The sequence below is a fragment of the Bos grunniens genome, chromosome 6 (assembly GCF_055505025.1).
Source record: "Bos grunniens cultivar Pamir isolate PY7600 chromosome 6, Bosgru_T2T1.0, whole genome shotgun sequence".
Lineage (NCBI taxonomy): Eukaryota > Metazoa > Chordata > Mammalia > Artiodactyla > Bovidae > Bos > Bos grunniens.
In genome coordinates, this window is record NC_141170.1 from 31432059 (window position 1) to 31449511 (window position 17453).

At 42.3% G+C, this 17453-nt stretch overlaps 2 protein-coding genes across 4 annotated transcripts in view; one reads left to right on the forward strand and one right to left on the reverse strand.

Annotated features, from left to right (window-relative positions):
- Window positions 1-17453, reverse strand: part of MOB1B (MOB kinase activator 1B) — a 93336-nt gene that overhangs the window by 57052 nt on the left and 18831 nt on the right. The window contains exon 1 of one of the 3 annotated variants that reach the window (XM_086405487.1): window positions 800-1113. The exons of 1 other annotated variant lie outside the window; for it this stretch is intronic. In XM_086405487.1, the coding sequence (XP_086261613.1) occupies window positions 800-813 (14 nt within the window). In that variant the 5' untranslated portion in view covers window positions 814-1113. Of the gene's footprint in view, window positions 1-799; window positions 1114-17453 lie in introns of those variants that run through there. One more of the 3 variants, XM_086405489.1, reaches the window with a different exon arrangement.
- Window positions 812-10004, forward strand: LOC147370507 (uncharacterized). Its single transcript, XM_086407317.1, has 3 exons — window positions 812-844; window positions 1020-1449; window positions 9915-10004. The coding sequence occupies exons 1-3, from the start codon at window positions 812-814 to the stop codon at window positions 9917-9919; spliced, it is 468 nt and encodes a 155-aa protein (XP_086263443.1). The 3' UTR covers window positions 9920-10004.

Sequence of the window (17453 nt, forward strand, 5' to 3'; positions counted from 1 at the left end):
CCCCATCTTTCTGCCCATCCCCCTCAATTCGTCTGCAATTGAAGATAAGTAAGGGAAATAATGACCAGCACTAAAAGTGACGCGGAGTTGGCATTTACAAATCATTAACTCCCCAGCGGACCTAATCAACCCAGGGCACACGACCAGACCCTATATGGTGATTGTCTAGAAAGATAAAAGCCCGTGCTCTTCAGGGGAGCACGCAGGGAGGAGGGGCACCTCGGGAAAGCCAGGAGCTCCATCCCCAAGACCCCTGGCTGTCACCAAGGGATCCCGACCAGCCAGCAGCCGCGTTAAGTGTGTTACAGCCACGAGACTTGTCGCCCCAACTACCCACTCCTAAAACCTAAGAGGGGAGTGTAAAGGATGCTAGGGGGACAGGTTAAAGCTCTATTTTCTGTGGCTGGGATCCAGGAAAAAGCAATGGCCAGGGGAGAGGGAAACAGGCGACCCTGCACGCCTCGGGTACTGGTCACGCGGAAGAGTGGGAGGTATCCCTGTAGAGCGTGCAAACAAACAAACGCAGAAGAGAGGAGGGTATGGGGTGGTAGAGAAACGCGGCCGCAGGCATCCATCGAGGTTGTCGGGACTCGGGGTCCGGGGATAAAGAGCTTCCTTGGGGGCTGGAGATTCCCCGCGTGCTCGAAGCCGGCCCGGGAGGCGGCAGCGGTGAGGCAGCGCGAGCTCTCGGGACAGGTTCCCGGAGACCTGCCCGGCGCGGGGCCAGGCGGGCGGGCAAGGGGCCGCGGCCCGGGTTGCCTGAACAAAGCCGGCGCGCGCGCGGGGCCTGGCTACTCACAAGAAGAAGCTCATGTTGGCCGCGGCTTGGGCTGCGGGCTCGGCGGTCGCGGGGCCTCGGGACGACAGTGGCTAGGCCTGGAGAGCAAGGAGGAGGAGAAGAGGAGGAGGCGGGGAGCGCCAGCTGCTCGGCGGCCGCAACTTGTTTGGCTTCGCTAGTTCCAATGGCTCGCAGAGGGGGCGGAAGTGGGAAGCGCACGGCTTGAATCACTCAATGGGAGGAGAAGGAAAAGAAGGCGGGGAAAGGGCCGTTCGCCTGCTCCCCGGAGAAGGGCCGCCGCGCGCTCCCGCACCTCCCGGTCCCCAGCCCCTCGCAGCCCCCACCTCGTGAGCTCTCGCGAGAGCGGAGGGCGCCCACCCCGCCCCTCCCGCTGCGATCCCCTGGTCCCCAACGTTCTGGACACCTAGGCAGCCGCGGACCACGCCCCGCCAGTGCCGGGTGGCTGCCCGGCCTGTCGAGCCCAGTCCACCCCGTTGGAGGTTGTGGGCGGTGGCAGAGCGCTCCAAGCTACTTAGCTGGGTGTCAGCGATCTGGAAGGAAGTTGGCTTCAACTCTGGGATGTCAGGGTCCTGCGCTGAGGGATGGAATTGCCAGCAGAGTTCTGCCCACTGTGAGTGCCCAGATGAAAGGCTGTGGAGTCTCTCTGCTAAGTATGTAAAAAGAGGAGTGAATTTCATCTGGTAGGAATGGTTTGGGTGTGGTTCCGCCCGAAGAGAGGAAAGGATCTAAGTGGGTTGTTTTATGGGCTTATTTAAAAGCCAGAACTAGGAGATAGCCAGGGTCCAACACTGCCTCTGCAGGAGACTGGGGCTGTCATCAGCAGCCGGGAAAACTGCTGTGGTGACATACTCAAGGTATGTTGAGCAGATATTGTAGGTTATAAAGCTTTGACCTGGGTCCCTTAACTATGTGAAATGCAAGTTCCTCTGTAAGGGGCACTGAATTCCTTCTAGCTTCTAGAATGTTTTGTGCATCAGAGTGCCTAATGGCAATAATACGCTTGAGCCGAATAAATGCTTAATGGACGTTGCGGACTGATAACCAGCCTTCCACAGCATGATGAATTTGGGTATCCATTTATTTTACTGAAAGATGTCCATCTTCTTTCCTTATGAGATCCATCAAATCTACAAGTAACTTTTCAAAGAATTTGAACAAAACTTAATTTTATATAGCTTGTAACCCACCTTGGGCTCTTAGGAAGACTTGAAGGAGATGCCAGTATGAAACGTGTTCTGTTGAAATGTGTTCTGTTGACTTTATGTACTATAAGTTTGGCATGTTGATAAAGCAAACCGTTTTAAAAAAAAACAAGAAAATATTAGTCTCAGTACTATCTGAGGAACAGCAGAGGTCACTGGAATAATTTGAAAAGATGAAAGGAAAAATGCTGGAAAAGAGGGAAAAGGAGGCATTATTTTACTATAACAAAAATAATGGATTTATGACATAAAAGCCCTGTGTTCTAGATTTTAATATGATACAGATTTACTATTCAATTCCTTAAGTGTCTTCTGAAAATAAGACTTGCATTACCAGATTAGGATATTATCTTTTACTTTGGGAAGAGTAAGTTTGTAAATCTATTAGAACAATCTCACCCCCTTTAAAATGAGGTTTTGGATTATTACATAATCTCTAAGGTATCTTCCAGTTCTAAAATTCTGTCATGCCAGGGACATCCTTTAGATGACTGGCAGACAGTTTCTGTCTGCTCATTGGTTTGGTAGACTGGCTTATGTAGCCTGTTTTTGGTGTAACTAAATATAAATGAATCCTATGACTCTGAATAAGTACAATGATTGGCAGAGGACAGAATCTGCAAAAATACTTGCTGAGTTTTTCTTTATCATCCCACTAGGAGAATTGCCTGAACTGAAGAGTTGATAAAACTTACATGATGTACTGGTGGTAAAAATGAGAGAGGTGTCATGTTAGTGATAAAAAATATAATTTCAGAGGTTGGGCATTTAAATTAAACAGTGACTGTGACTTAAAATTATTCAGCACTTGAAAATATTTGGCAATTTAGAACCAAAGAGAGGGTATATTCAGAGATTTCTAATTCTGCTTTCTCCTTCACCAATCCATATTGGTGATATTGCATACTACTATCTTCCTAAAATTTCAATTTCAAGAAGTAACTCTCCTGATCAGAATCTTACTTTGCTTATAAATCCGTGTTTATGAAGCAAGATGATTAAAATTTGTATTCTATCCACCAGTTTCTCACAGAATTGGAGTTTTAATATGAGTAGAATAGAATGTGGGTATATGCCTTAAAATATCTTTTTTAAAAGGTATTTATTTGCTTAGCTGCACCAAGTCTTAGTTGCAGCACTTGGGATCCTCGATCTTTGTTGTGGCATGCGGGATCCTTAGTTGCAGCATGCGAACTCTTAGTTGTGGCACGTGGGATCTAGTTCCCTGACTAGGAATTGAACCCCAGCCCCCTGTGTTGGGCCTACAGAGTCTTAGCCACTGGACCACCAAGGAAGTCCCGTACCTTCAGATATCTTTAACTATTCATTTAAGTTAATTTCTTATTGTAATAAACAAGTGTGCGTCCAATGTGTATGTTAGTGGCTTAGTTCAGTTCAGTCGTTCAGTCGTGTCCAACTCTTTGCGACCCCATGAATTACAGGCCTCCTTATCCATTACCAACTCCTGGAGTTCACCCAAACTCTGGTCCTTCGAGTCGGTGATGCCATCCAGCCATCTCATCCTCTGTCGTCCCCTTCTCCTCCTGCCCCCAATCCCTCCCAGCATCAGAGTCTTTTCCAATGATCAACCCTTCGCATGAGGTGGCCAAAGTATTGGATTTTCAGTTTTAGCATCAGTCCTTCCAAAGAACACCCAGGGCTGATCTCCTTTATAATGGACTGGTTGGATCTCCTTACAGTCCAAGGGACTCTCAAGAGTCTTCTCCAACACCACAGTTCAAAAGCATCAATTCTTTGGCACTCCGCTTTCTTCACAGTCCAACTCTCACATCCATACATGACTTCTGGAAAAACTTGACTAGATGGACTTTTGTTGGCAAAGTAATGTCTCCACTTTTTAATATGCTATCTAGGTTGGTCATAACTTTTCTTCCAAGGAGTAAGCGTCTTTTAATTTCATGGCTGCAATCACCATCTGCAGTGACTTTGGAGCCCCAAAAAATAAAGTCTGACACTGTTTCCCCATCTATTTCCCATGAAGTGATGGGACCAAATGCCATGATCTTCGTTTTCTGAATGTTGAGCTTTAAGCCAACTTTTTCACTCTCCTCTTTCACTTTCATCAAGAGGCTTTTTAGTTCCTCTTCACTTTCTGCCATAAGGGTGGTGTCATCTGCATAAGGCTCAGTCATGTCTAACTCTTAGCAACCCCATAACTGAAGCCTGCCAGACTCCTCTGTCCATGGAATTCTCCAGGCAAGAATATTGGAGTGGGTAGCCATTCACCTTATATTTATATATAAACAAACAAGGTACTTATAAACTGTGGTAAGGTATAAAATAAACAGAATAATGTGATAGAGATTAATGGTAAAGGAGGATGATCTAATTTAGATTGGGTAGTTTTGTTGAAACTTGAAGGAAGAGAAGGAGCCAACCTTGCAAAGAGCTAGGGAATGATCATTTTCTAGTAGAGGGAATAATAAGTACACATGCTCTAAGATAAGAAAGAGCTTAAAGGTTTCTCAGAACTGACTGGTTATGGCTGGGTCACCCTGAGCAGGAAGAGTGGCATCAGATAAAGCTGGACATGTAAACACAGCTCACAGGCATGGCTCACAGGACATGTAAACATGGGGCTCACAGGCTTAGGTAAGACATTTCAGTTTTATTCCAAGAACATAAAAGAGTCATCCAAGAAGTACAATAATAATAAGGTAAATAAACTGAATAACATTTTGTTTTATTTTATTTTTTAAATTTATTATTTTTGGCTGTAAAGCACATCTTACGGAATTTTAGTTCCCTGACCTGGCCCTCAGCAGTGAGAGCACAGAGTCCTAATCACTGGACTGCCAGAGAATTCCCATCATTTTATTTTTTTTAATTTGGAAAAGTTCAAACATATAAACAGGGCAAGAAATTGGTGTAATGAATCCATCACACAGCTTCAACAGTTATCAGCTCATGATCCTTGATTGACATTTTTAGGGTCACTCTCTCTTCTTGTGGAGAATGTTCTAGAGGAGGCCAGCATGTCACCATGGATGCCAGAAGACTATTGTAATAGTCCAGTTATTTCTCAGCAGTTGTGACATGGTTTAGGGTAGCGACATTGATAAGAGAAAGAAGTTAATAATCTGAAAATGAACAGCACTTGGTGATTGATTGATTGACTCTAGGGATTAGAGGAAAGGAGTCAGAGACTACTCCTATTTTTTTGTCTTTAGTAACTGGCAGGTGGTGCTGCCATTTATTGAAATAGGGAAGATCTGAATCACAATTTTGAGATGAAACTAAAAGTTTCACGTTAGATATGTTAGCTCTGAAATGTCTTTTAGACATCAAAGTAGCTATGTCAGGTAGAGCTTTGAGTGCTGTGCAAAACCTGGGGAGAGATCTGAACAGGAGGTAAGAATATAGGACTCCTCAGTAAGCAAATATTATTCAAAACCTTACGGTAAGCTTCCAAATAGGAATTTATATGCTGGATAAGAATAGACTTAGCAAAGCGCTACCTGTAAGCACTAAAATTTCTCCTTTCATCTCTTCCCAAATATCTTTTTTTTTTTTTTTAAATCTTAGGTTTTTTATCAACATTTACTTCCTCTCTCTCAGTTGTAGTTATATTCTCCTTTTTTCTCAAGGTGAGGGCTTCTACAGTCTTAAAGAAAATGATTCATTATACCTTTTTATAGGATAAGTTGGTCACTGCCAGCATGTCAGTATGTTACCTTTCCCAAAGAAAATAACACCAAGTTATTTTAAAGCCAAGTTCCCAAACAGTAGATCCGGGGGAATTTCTCCTTATAGAAGTATTTCAGTTTTAAAAAATGAAATAAGAATGGTTGACTTATTATTAGAATGTCACCATTTTGCAACCCCAAATGGATCTAGAAATTGATCACCAATGGCTTGCTGGTATTACAAGAGAGAAAACCATACTTTATGCGTATCCTAACAGAAGAATATATCATCACCTGTTAAGAAGTCTTGCCAACAAACTAGAAGCTGAACCTAGTCAAGTCTCTACGATGAGATATACTGAACTGTAGGAAATACAGGGAACAGAAGAATATGGTAAAGAACATGTTAAATTACACAACATAGAGGGAAGCAGCAAGTCCAGACTGTGGGGAAAATATGCAGGACCTAATTTCTTCAACAAATGAATTGCAAGGAAAAAATAGAGCTGAAGAAACTTAGAGGTTGAAAGAAACATAAAAGGCATATCAACTAGTGGTAATGTATACGTTCATTTGCATCTCGATTCAAACATGCAGTCTCAAAAAGAACGATAGCAAATGTCTGCGTCATTTATAGAGAATCAAAAAATTTAAACATTGGATATTTGATGTTACTAATAACTATTAATTGCAGTGATGATGTTGTGTCTATATTTTTAAGAGCCTTTATTTTTTTAGAAATGCGTACTGAAATAATTGCAGAAGAAATAATATGCCTGGAACGTGCTTCAGAATAGTATGGGAGGAGGAATGAAAGTAGAAATACAGATGAATTGTTAAAGCCAGGTGACAAGTACATGAGAAGGATTATGCTGTGGTGTCTTTTTATTTAGTTTTGGAATTTCCCATAATTAAAAGAAAATGAACAAGTAGCAGGTCTCATTTAGAAAAAGCATTACTATTAACGGGGATTTAAAATTGTAATTGTTGATATAGAAGATGAATTTTTGGATTAGAGAGTTCTTTCCTTGCCCTCACATTAGCCAGCTTCTTCTACTCATATATATATATATAAAGGTATTTTTACCTGTAAAACTAAAAGCAAATGTTCCTAATGCCAGAGAGAAGAAACACAAAATCCAAACCCTATGGCTAACTCTGAGCCTCAGTATTTCTTGAGTACCTTTTGTCTTCTGATTCAGAAATGTGATCTGCTTCTGAAAGAATAGATACCTGACAAACAAACCTGAGCTAAAGTATACCAGGGCAACAAATTCTTAGTAACCTGATAAAATGCATTCATTTGTGCAGGAGTGTTTTGGTTACATAATATCTAGGTTGAAATAGTAATTATTCCATCTAATTAGTTTATTACATAATATTATTTTTGCTTTTATATTAACGTGTGCTAAGTCACTCAGTCATGTCCGACTCTTTGCGACCCTATGGACTGTAGCCCTCCAGGCCCCTCTGTCCTTGGGGATTCCCCAGGCAAGAACACTAGAGTGGGTTGCCATGCCATTTATTGAGTATTTCTGAAAGTGAAAGTTGCTCAGTTGTGTCCTACTCTTTCCAGGCCAGAATACTGGAGTGGGTAACCTTTCCCTTCTCCAGGGGATCTTCCCAACCCAGGGATAGAACCCAGGTCTCCCGCATTGCAGGTGGATTCTTTATCAGCTGAGCCACAGGGGAAGCCTGAGTATTTCTGATAGGCCAATTCTGCTAAGCTTTTCATACATTTTATCTCTCTGTTTCTTGTTTTCCCCATCAGGTTGATATTAGGTGTTATATTCCCTCTTTTATAAATAAGGAAACTAATTTTGAGAGGTTATGTATGTAATTTTCTCAAAATCACATAGCTTGTAAGTACAATCTGAATTCAGTAAAGTTCATTTCTTTTCCCCCTTCCCACAATGACCTCAGTTTAAAATGAATGAATAAATTCTAAGTGAATTTTGGCATGCTACATGATCTCATTTAACATAACTAACAATTCAACCTGATCCTTATCAATGGCCTTTAGATTTTAATTCTATATCTTCATTAAAGACAGACTTGAGAATGGTTATAAATGCTTCTCAAGGACATATTATTTGAATGGAAGTATTAAAGATTGATTGGTGAAGCTTGGTGTCTCTCAGTGCATTCACTTATCACGCAAAACTGTAAAGCATCAAAACACATAAGGTATTACAATAGAAGAAAGGTCTTCCATTGATCCCAAACCTCATACAGTACCTTCCTCTTCAAGCTGTTCATTCCTTTGAAGGTGAATTTTGTGCAATAAAATGTCAGGTTTAGGGAAATGATGAGGTACAAATCATTCATCTATCAACATGACAAGTATTTCTTGTCTATAATGGGCCTCTATGAGCAAAAAAACAAGGATATAGTCACTACCTTCATCATGAATTTTATAGACCATTGGTAAATTCAGGCAGTCAAATAAAAATTAGAAGTCGGTATAAGTGTCAGGAAGGAAAGGTTCATTTTGTATGTGAGTCTGTTACAGGGACCTCACCTATTTTGGTGGTCAGAGAATTGGATCCTGTGCATTCAGAAGTAAATAATATATGTTTACTCCTTGCATTGAGAGTCTCTTGGACTACAAGGAGATCTAACCAGTCAATCCTAAAGGAAATCTGTCCTGAATATTCATTGGGAGGACTGAAGCTGAAACTCCAATACTTTGGCCATCTGATGCGAAGAACTGACTCACTGGAAAAGACCCTTTTGCTGGGAAAGATTGAAGGCAGAAGAAGAAAGGGATGACAGAGGATGAGATGATTGGATGGCATCACCAACTCGATGGACATGAGTTTGGGTAGGCTCCAGGAGCTGGTGATGGACAGGGAGGCCTGGCGTGCTGCAGTCCTTGGGGTTACAAAGAGTCAGACATGACTGAGCAACTGAACTGAACTGACTCCTTGCATTTAAATTCTTGATATATTTTATATAAACAGCATAATTTAATAAAACTTTTACCTCTGCACTCATCATTGCCAAACCATTTTGATGTCTTAAAGCACCATGATATAGAAATTTATCTTTGTTTTTGAGTAGCCAATCTTTAAGGAAGTCGCTCAGTTGTGCCCGACTCTTTACAACCCATGGACTATACAGTCCATGGAATTCTCCAGGCCAGAATACTGGAGTGGGTATCCTTCCCCTTCTCCAGGGGATCTTCCCTATGCAGGGATTGAACCCAGGTCTTCCACATTGCAGGTGGATTCTTTACCATCTGAGCCACTAGGGACGCCTAAGAATACTGAAGTGGGTAGCCTATCCCTTTTTCAGTGGATCTTTCCAACTCAGGAATCGAACCGGGGTGTCCTGCATTGCAGGTGAATTCTTTATCAACTAAGCTACCAAGGAAGCCCAAAACTTGTCTGAAAGTGCTACTTTGAGTGTTATATTGAGGATCTTAGTCATAGGACAGACATCTTAAAAGATTTCTTGCATGGGCCTTGGACTTGCTTAATAAATACTGAATTTCTTAATCTGTCCAATTTACCATGGTTTATAATTAATTGTTTTTCCTATTAAACCACACAGCCTCTTTTCTAGTTAGCTGCCTGGGGAGAAGGCAGAGGAAGGTTCCTTTTGAACCTATTCAGAGCTGCTTTTCCCCAGTTGATAGAACATTGCCAAGGTCGGTAAGCCTAAAATTAACTCCACCAGCTGTGTTTTGGTTTGCTTCATATAGCACACGGGCTCAGGGGGCTCAATCTGCTGGGCTTGCTTGCTGCTTCAATCTGCTGTGCTCTTAAAGTTTGTTTGCCTGGTGTGCATGTTGTGCACAAGAGGTGGTAACTGAACAGCTTGAAAATATATGGAGACTGACAAATAAGTCTCTCCTTTAATTAAAAAAAAAAACAACCTAGGGACAACGATGGAGGGTGGGGTGGGGGATGGAGGAGTCCCTGCTGAGTATGTCAGATGAGAGGCTTAACTTTTAACCTCACTGAAGTTTCCCAGAGAGCAGGCTGCTGACATGCTGTCAAAGAACGAGATGATGCTGTAGTTTCAAGGAGTCTGTGTTTTTAGCCCACTCATCTCCATGAGGTCCTGTAGCATGAAGGACCATATATAGACATAAAGAGTATCCCAACTAGCTGCAACTTAAAATATCCTAAGGATCAGCAGCTGTTATTTCACCCACACAAATTCACAGTTGGCGTAATTAAATTGTGCCTGTTCTCAAGTTCTGCAGCCCTTTGGGTTTTGTCCTAAGGACTCATGTTGCCTCTCCATTCCCTTCCTCAGGGTAACTTCAAGCAGAATGGATGAATGAAAGGGATCGACCATGAGCAGTTCGGGATTTGCATCAATACAAATAAATAATGAAATGTGGAATCAGATCTTGAATTCCTACATAGACAACCACTGGACTCCAGGGACCCTGGGCAGTCCCTAGTCTTGGCTGTTTGTTCTCTCCTGCCCTTGGTTGCTACCACACTATCTTCTTGGCATCTCTCTCATATTTTCCATAGTTGCCATAGTTACAACCACAGCAACCTGAGCAGGCCACAATCCTCTTATAACTGGAGACATGAGCTACTACTTTAAAACAAGATATAATTCTCCTGTCCTGCACCAACAATAATCGTGTCCCAGATAATCGAAGTGTTGTTTTTTTCCTTGGCAGAAGTATCCCAACCCTCCCAGAATATTACTGTCCTTAAGGTCTGTATGGCATCAGGGCAACCAGGAAGCATCTATAGAGAAGACAACCAAGATAATCAGTCCTACCTTGAAATTTGAACAAGTATATCCAAATCCCTTATTTATAGGCTGTCTCTGTGTTTCCACACCAATCATTCTATTTGAGTACAGGACAAAGAGATTTAGTAAAATAAAGCCATAGTGGGCAGGAAGATTTCCTCTCCAAAATAGAGCTTTTAAAGGAAGTAATCTGATAGTACACTCCTTAAAAGGGATCTGAGATCTTCCTGGAGTCCTGAAGGATAAAGGACCACTTACAAGATTCAGTCAGTCAATAAAATTTTTTGAAGATCGGTTACCCATGTTAAGGGTAAACCAGTTACCACTGTTAAGGGTGAGGATACAAAAGAAATGTACCACATTACAACTGTCAAGGGGCTCATTTCTAGTGGCAGAGACTAACTTGTAAACAAGTAATTACAGCACAAAGCCATCCCTCATAACAGGATTATATACCAAGGACTACAGGAGCCCAGCTAGTGAAAGAGTGTTAACGTGAGGAAGAAGATGGGGTCAAAGAGAGTTTTACCCAAAAAGCAAGTCTTAAAGGGTTGGTAGACTTTCTCCCAGTAAGGAAGAGGGGCAGGTGATAGAGGAGTAAAAGGCAGACAAAAGCACTGCAGAAAGGTGACGCAGCACATGTAAAGCCAAGAGGCATGAAAAAATACATGTACAGCAAAAGAAATGTTGACTGCTATAACCATTTACACCTTAGCATGAGCTCTTGTTCATTTGACAATATTTATTAAGCACTAACTATATGCTAGTTACTTATGTAGGCTTTGGGGATTTAGTAGGGTACAAAACTTAAGTCCCTACCCCCAAGAAGTTTACATTCTAGTGGGCAAGAGATATTCTGAATTTGTCAGTGTTTTTACTCTCTAGGTGTATTTGAATTTTAATTATCCATGATTATGGCATGAAATCTCAAGACTTATTAAAGGAATATTTTAAGAGAAGAAAGATATCCATAATCAAGTAAGGAAGAGATTCTAGAATCAAAATTCTAAAGACAAAAGCAAACAATATTACCTAGTGTATAGCTCATGGAACTCTGCTCAATGTTATGTGGCAGCCTGGCTAGGAAGGGAGGTTGGGGGAGAATGGATACATGTATATGTATGGCTGAGTCCCTTTTCTGTTCATCTGAAACTATCACAACATTGTTAATTGGCTACACCCCAATACAAAATAAAAAGTTTTTAAAAAGCCAACAGTATTTCCAATGCTTATTTGAACTTGGCTTCAGCTGATACCACAGAACCACTAATACAATCCTCTAGGAGGTGCTGTGAATATTTAAAGTACAAATTTTTGCCATAAACTCAATGATTGTGTGGTCATATGGCAGACCTAAAATTGGATTCAATGTGTGTGTGTTTAGAAATTAAGATGGACCCACTACTCTGTTCCTAAGATGAAAACCTCCCCTTTCTCTCCTTCCTCTTTCCTCCCTCTGGTAACCTCCAGGGACCTGTGTCATCTAGCAGAGTTACTGTCTCAGGGTCATGCTTGCAAATCCCGTAAGTTGTCCCTGGACGATCAACAACCCTCACAGGATGTATTGAGGAGAAGGGAGGTGGTACACAGCACGGCTCAAAAGGCCACTTCCTCCCAGGAGGGCGCAGTGGTTACCCTGGATAGAGCAGCTCTTTGTTCCCTGTGGCACTCTGGAGCCAACTGTGGCTGCCTGTCCTTCCTTGGCTCTTAGAGAGCTTATATATGGAAGATCCCCTGGAGGAGGAAATGGCAACCCACTCCATTATTCTTGCCAGGAAAATCCCATGGACAGAGGAGCCCACAGTCTGTGGGGCTGCAAAAGAGTTGGACACAACTGAGCAACTGAATAACAAATCACAGAAGTATATAAGAATCTAAGTTGGTGCCGGAAAGAGACCACAGGAGCTTCAGGAAATGAAATTTACACAAATTCTGTTGTGTAATTCTCTGCCAGTTTCTTGCAAGATTTTTTATAACTCATTTAATTAAATGGCAACCCACTCCATTATTCTTGCCTGGAGAATCCTGTGTACAAAGGAGCCTGGGAAGCTACAGTCCATAGGATTGCACAGAGTCAGACACACAGTGTTGTGTAATATTGAATTATGTAATAGGAAAATTGTCCCCTTTAAATTCATTTTCATTTCTTCTGATTATGTCAAGAAGGAAATCTTGGTTTGATGCTTGTTGTTTGTTGTTCAGTCACTGAGTCACGTCTGACTCTGCAACCCCATGGACTGCAGCACACTGGGCCCCTCTGTCCTCCACTATCTCCTGGAGTTTGCTTGAATTCATGTCCATTGAGTCCATGATGCTATCTAACCATCTCATCCTCTGCCATCCCCTTCTCCTTTTGCCTTCAGTCTTTCCCAGCATCATGGTCTTTTCCAATGAGTTGGCTCTTTGCATCAGGTGGCCAAAGTATTGGAGCAGTCAGCTGAATTTGATGCTAGCATGGTTTGATGCTGCTGCTGCTAAGTCACTTCAGTCGTGTCCGACTCTGTGTGACCCCATAGACGGCAGCCTACCAGGCTTCCCCGTCCCTGGGATTCTCCAGGCAAGAACACTGGAGTGGGTTGCCATTTCCTTCTCCAATGCAGGAAAGTGAAAAGTGAAAGTGAAGTCGCTCAGTCGTGTCCGACTCTTCATGACCCCATGGACTGCAGCCTACCAAGCCCCTCCATCCATGGGATTTTCCAGGGAAGAGCAGTGGAGTGGGTGCCTCCAACTTCTCCGATGGTTTGATTCTAGCATGTCTTTAACACTTCTCTAACACTGAAGTCTCCCTTTCCATGAGAAGACCCCACTCTTTAGACCCAGAGGCTTCAGCAGGCAACAATATCTAGCTAGAGCTTAATAATATTTTGCTCTAATTAGATTTATTTATATGTTTTTCTAGTACATGACATGTGATACTCATTTTCATTTATAGTAGTGATATAAAATAGGGCATATTGGTTAAGCTGAGGATCCCTAGCATCATGCCATCCAGATTCAGCTACTTTCTGGCTGTTTGACTTTGGACAAATTAATTAGCCCTCAGTTTCCTTACTTGTAAAATAAGTTTAATGGTGTCATCTACCACATAAGATTGTGAATTCAAAGAAGTATTGCATGTCATTCACTTGAACAGTATTTAAAATATCCTACTGTATAGCACAGGGAATAATACTCAGTATTTCATAAAAACCTATAAGGGAAAAGAGCCTGAAAAAATAGATATATTTATGTATAACTGAATCACTTTGCTGTACACCTGCAACGAGCACAGAGAAGGCGATGACACCCTACTCCAGTCCTCTTGCCTGGAAAATCCCATAGACGGAGGAGCCTGGTGCGCTGCAGTCCATGGGGTCGCTAAGAGTCGGACACAACTGAGCGACTTCACTTTCACTTTTTCACTTTCATGCATTGGAGAAGGAAATGGCAACCCACTCCAGTGTTCTTGCCTGGAGAATCCCAGGGACGGGGGAGCCTGGTGGGCTGCCGTCTCTGGGGTCACAGAGAGTCGGACACGACTGAAGTGACTTATCAGCTTAGCAGCAGCAGCAGCAACTCGCACAACATTGTAAATCAACTATACTTCAATAAAAAATCTATCCTGTTGCTCAATAAATGTTAGTTATGATGGAGTTTAAACAAACATGAGCTGATTTAAATCAGGATTTCTCATCTTTGGTACTGCTGACCTGGTGAGAGGCTGTGCTGTGTTTTGTGAAGTGTTTAGTAGTACCCCTGCCCTCTAGCCACTAGGTGCCAGTAGCACCCAGTTAGGACAAACAAAGATGTCTCCAGACATTGCCAAGTGTTCCCCGGGGGGGCAAAATCACCCCTGGTTGAGAATCACTGATTTAAGATAAAATATTAGGTGAAAACCAGACTTAGATATAACAAATATCTAAGTATGGAGTGGGAAAAAATGAATTGAAAAACACTGATCTAAGACAGTGCTATTTGAATTTAATTCTAAAAATCAGAAATTACTATTTCTATTTGCAAGTTTTATGACTATGATCTAAGTTTTCTATCAAAGCTAAAAGTATTCAAACAACTTAGAAGGGGCTGAACTAGTGAGTACATGAAATTCATCTTTATTTTTCTTTGATCTCCTTTTCTTCTAGTTTCTTTTACAGAGTATCACCGAAAACCTCCCTCTACAGACATACCCAGGAACTACCTGGACAACATCCTTCATCCAGAATTCTTGTACCCCTCCCTCCCAATCAGGGGTACCCTTGCCTTCCCCCACGGCCCTATTCCCTGCTTTTTTAAAAAATATTTTTTCAATGTGGAGTTTTTTAAGTTTTTATTGACTTTTTTTTTTTTTTTACAATATTGCTTCTGTTTTATGTTTTGGTTTTTTGGCAGAGAAGCATGTGCGATCATAGCTCCGCAACCAGGGATCGAACTTGTGCCCCCAGCAGTGGAAACACAGTCTTAACCACCGGACTGCCACCAAAGTCCCAGCAAACATATTTTAACTGTTTTCATTACCCTCCTACTTATATCTCTTTTAAGAATAAAATTATATAGTGCAATACTAGAGTAACTTATCTTCTGGGAAGAAAATGAAGAACATAATAATCTTGTTTGTTAGAATGTGGTATAGTGTAAAGAGAATTAGCTTTGGGGTGAGAAATCCACCCCAGACCCTTGGACTTAAGATCTTGCTCTACGCTACTAGCTATGGGACTGGGTCATGTCACTTAATTTCACTATATCTTAGTTTCCCAGTTTAATAAATGAGATTACTATGTATCTTGTAGATTGTGAGGATAAATGCACAGTAGAAATGTAACTGTCATTATAAAAACATAGAAGTGCTTGTTTTTTTTTCTCCTTTATGGCTGAGGTTCCCAGTGTAGTGCTTTAAAGAAAAATGATCTCCATTTTTTTTTTCCATTTTCCTTCTGGTCTTGATGTGTTTACATCTAAAAAGTTGCCTGTATCAACATTAGGAAGAAAAAGTCCATCTGTAAAAGCGTTATCTGTTGGGCAGTAAAATAAGGGTTAGGGAGAGCCTGTGGAAGACAGATGAATTTGGGAGGATAACTGTGAATTATGATGAACTGAATCAGATCATGATTCCTATTACAGCTGCTGTATGCGTGTGGTTCTGTTGCTGGAGCCAAATCAAAACTGAGCCATTTTTAGAGAGCCATTCCCTGAGCAGGGCTTGTCAGCTACCATGTGCAGGTTTCTTTTGTTGGATCACTTCCATCATGGGAAGAGCAGCACTTTGTTCTCAATGGGATAGGCCCTCTATATAGTATGTAGATCGTCCTTCTCTGTACATCAAGTTTATGCCCAAACAACCATCTATGGATTCATGGAGGGGCTTATCCTCTTTCACGGTATTCCATACACCGTCACTTCTGATGAAGGAGGTCTTTGTGTAGAAATGAAGTGTGGCGCTGGGACTATACTCATCAAATTCACCCGTCTTACCCTGCCCTGCTCCCTTCCTAAAACCACTGATTTGACAGAATGGTGGACTGTCTTTTTGAAAAATCACGTATGGCACTAGTCAAGTGGCATATGGCATAGTTTGTGCAGCCGAGGCAGTGTCCTCCAAGGTGCAGTATGCTGTTGCTGCTGCTGAGTTGCGTCAGTAGTGTCCGACTCTGTGCAACCCCATAGATGGCAGCCCACCAGGATGCCCCGTCCCTGGGATTCTCCAGGCCAGAACACTGGAGTGAGTTGCCATTTCCTTCTCCAATGCGTGAAAGTGAAAAGTGAAAGTGAAGTCGCTCAGTCATGTCTGACCCTCAGCGACCCCATGGACTGCAGCCTTCCAGGCTCCTCCATCCATGGGATTTCCCAGGCAGGAGTACTGGAGCGGGGTGCCATTGCCTTCTCCCTGGGTGCAGTGTATATGCCCTAAATTAGATAATAATGTAGGTGGTGGTCTTTCTCCTATAGCCAGGATTTACAGGTCTGGGGATTTAGGAGGTGAAAATGGGAGTTGCTTTTTTCATTATTATCCTTCATGATTCACTAGCAAACTTTTCTTTCTGTCCCTGTGACTTTAGGTTTAGTATAGAGGCCTTGGAGTAGGAAATGGCAACCCACTCCAGTATTCCTACCTGGAGAATCCCTTGGACAGAGAAGCCTGGCAGACCACAGTCCATAGGGTTGCACAGTCGGACACAACTGAAGCAACTTAGCGCACAGAGGTCTTAGTTCCAAAGGAAGGAATGCTTGCTTCCACTAGAGGTCACAACCATGGTTCTGTGAAGCTGGAAATTGGGACTGCCATCTGGCCACCTTGGGCTCCTCATATCAAAGAATCAACAGGCAAAACAGGTGATTACTGTACCTATTGTGGTGATCGATCCTGACTACCAAGGGGAAATCAGATTTCTACTGCATAATGGGGATAAGGGAGAATATGTCTGAATTGTGGGAGGTCTCCCAAAGTGCTCTTACAACTCCCATGTCCTGAGATTTATGGCAAGGAAAAACCTACCACTCAGAGTGGGCAGCAGAAATGAAGGCTTGGGTCACCCTACCAGAAAAGGAACCAGGGTAGCGGGACTCTGGAATTAATGCTAATTATAAATATCAGCTACAACCATGTGACCAGGAGTAAAAGTGAGGTGTGTAACAGTTACAAGCGTGAAACTGAGACAACTGCTCTAGCCACATCAGTGATTACATAAACCTCCCCAATGCTTCAGAGTATTCAGCATCTATTTGAGTCTATTCTGGAATTTCCATTTCAGAATGAAAAGAACTTTTTAAAGTTAACCTTAAGCACATTCAGGTCAGTTCAGTTCAGTCGCTCAGTCATGTCCGACTCTTTGTGACCCCATGAATCACAGCACGCCAGGCCTTCCTGTCCATCACCAACTCCCAGAGTTCACTCTGAGTCGGTGATGCCATTCAGCCATCTCATCCTCTGTTGTCCCCTTCTCCTCCTGCCCCCAACCCCTCCCAGCATCAGAGGCTTTTCCAATGAGTCAACTCTTCACATGAGGTGGCCAAAGTACTGGAGTTTCAGTTTCAGCATCAGTCCTTCCAATGAACATCCAGGACTGATTTCCTTTAGGATGGACTGATTGGATCACCTTGCAGTCC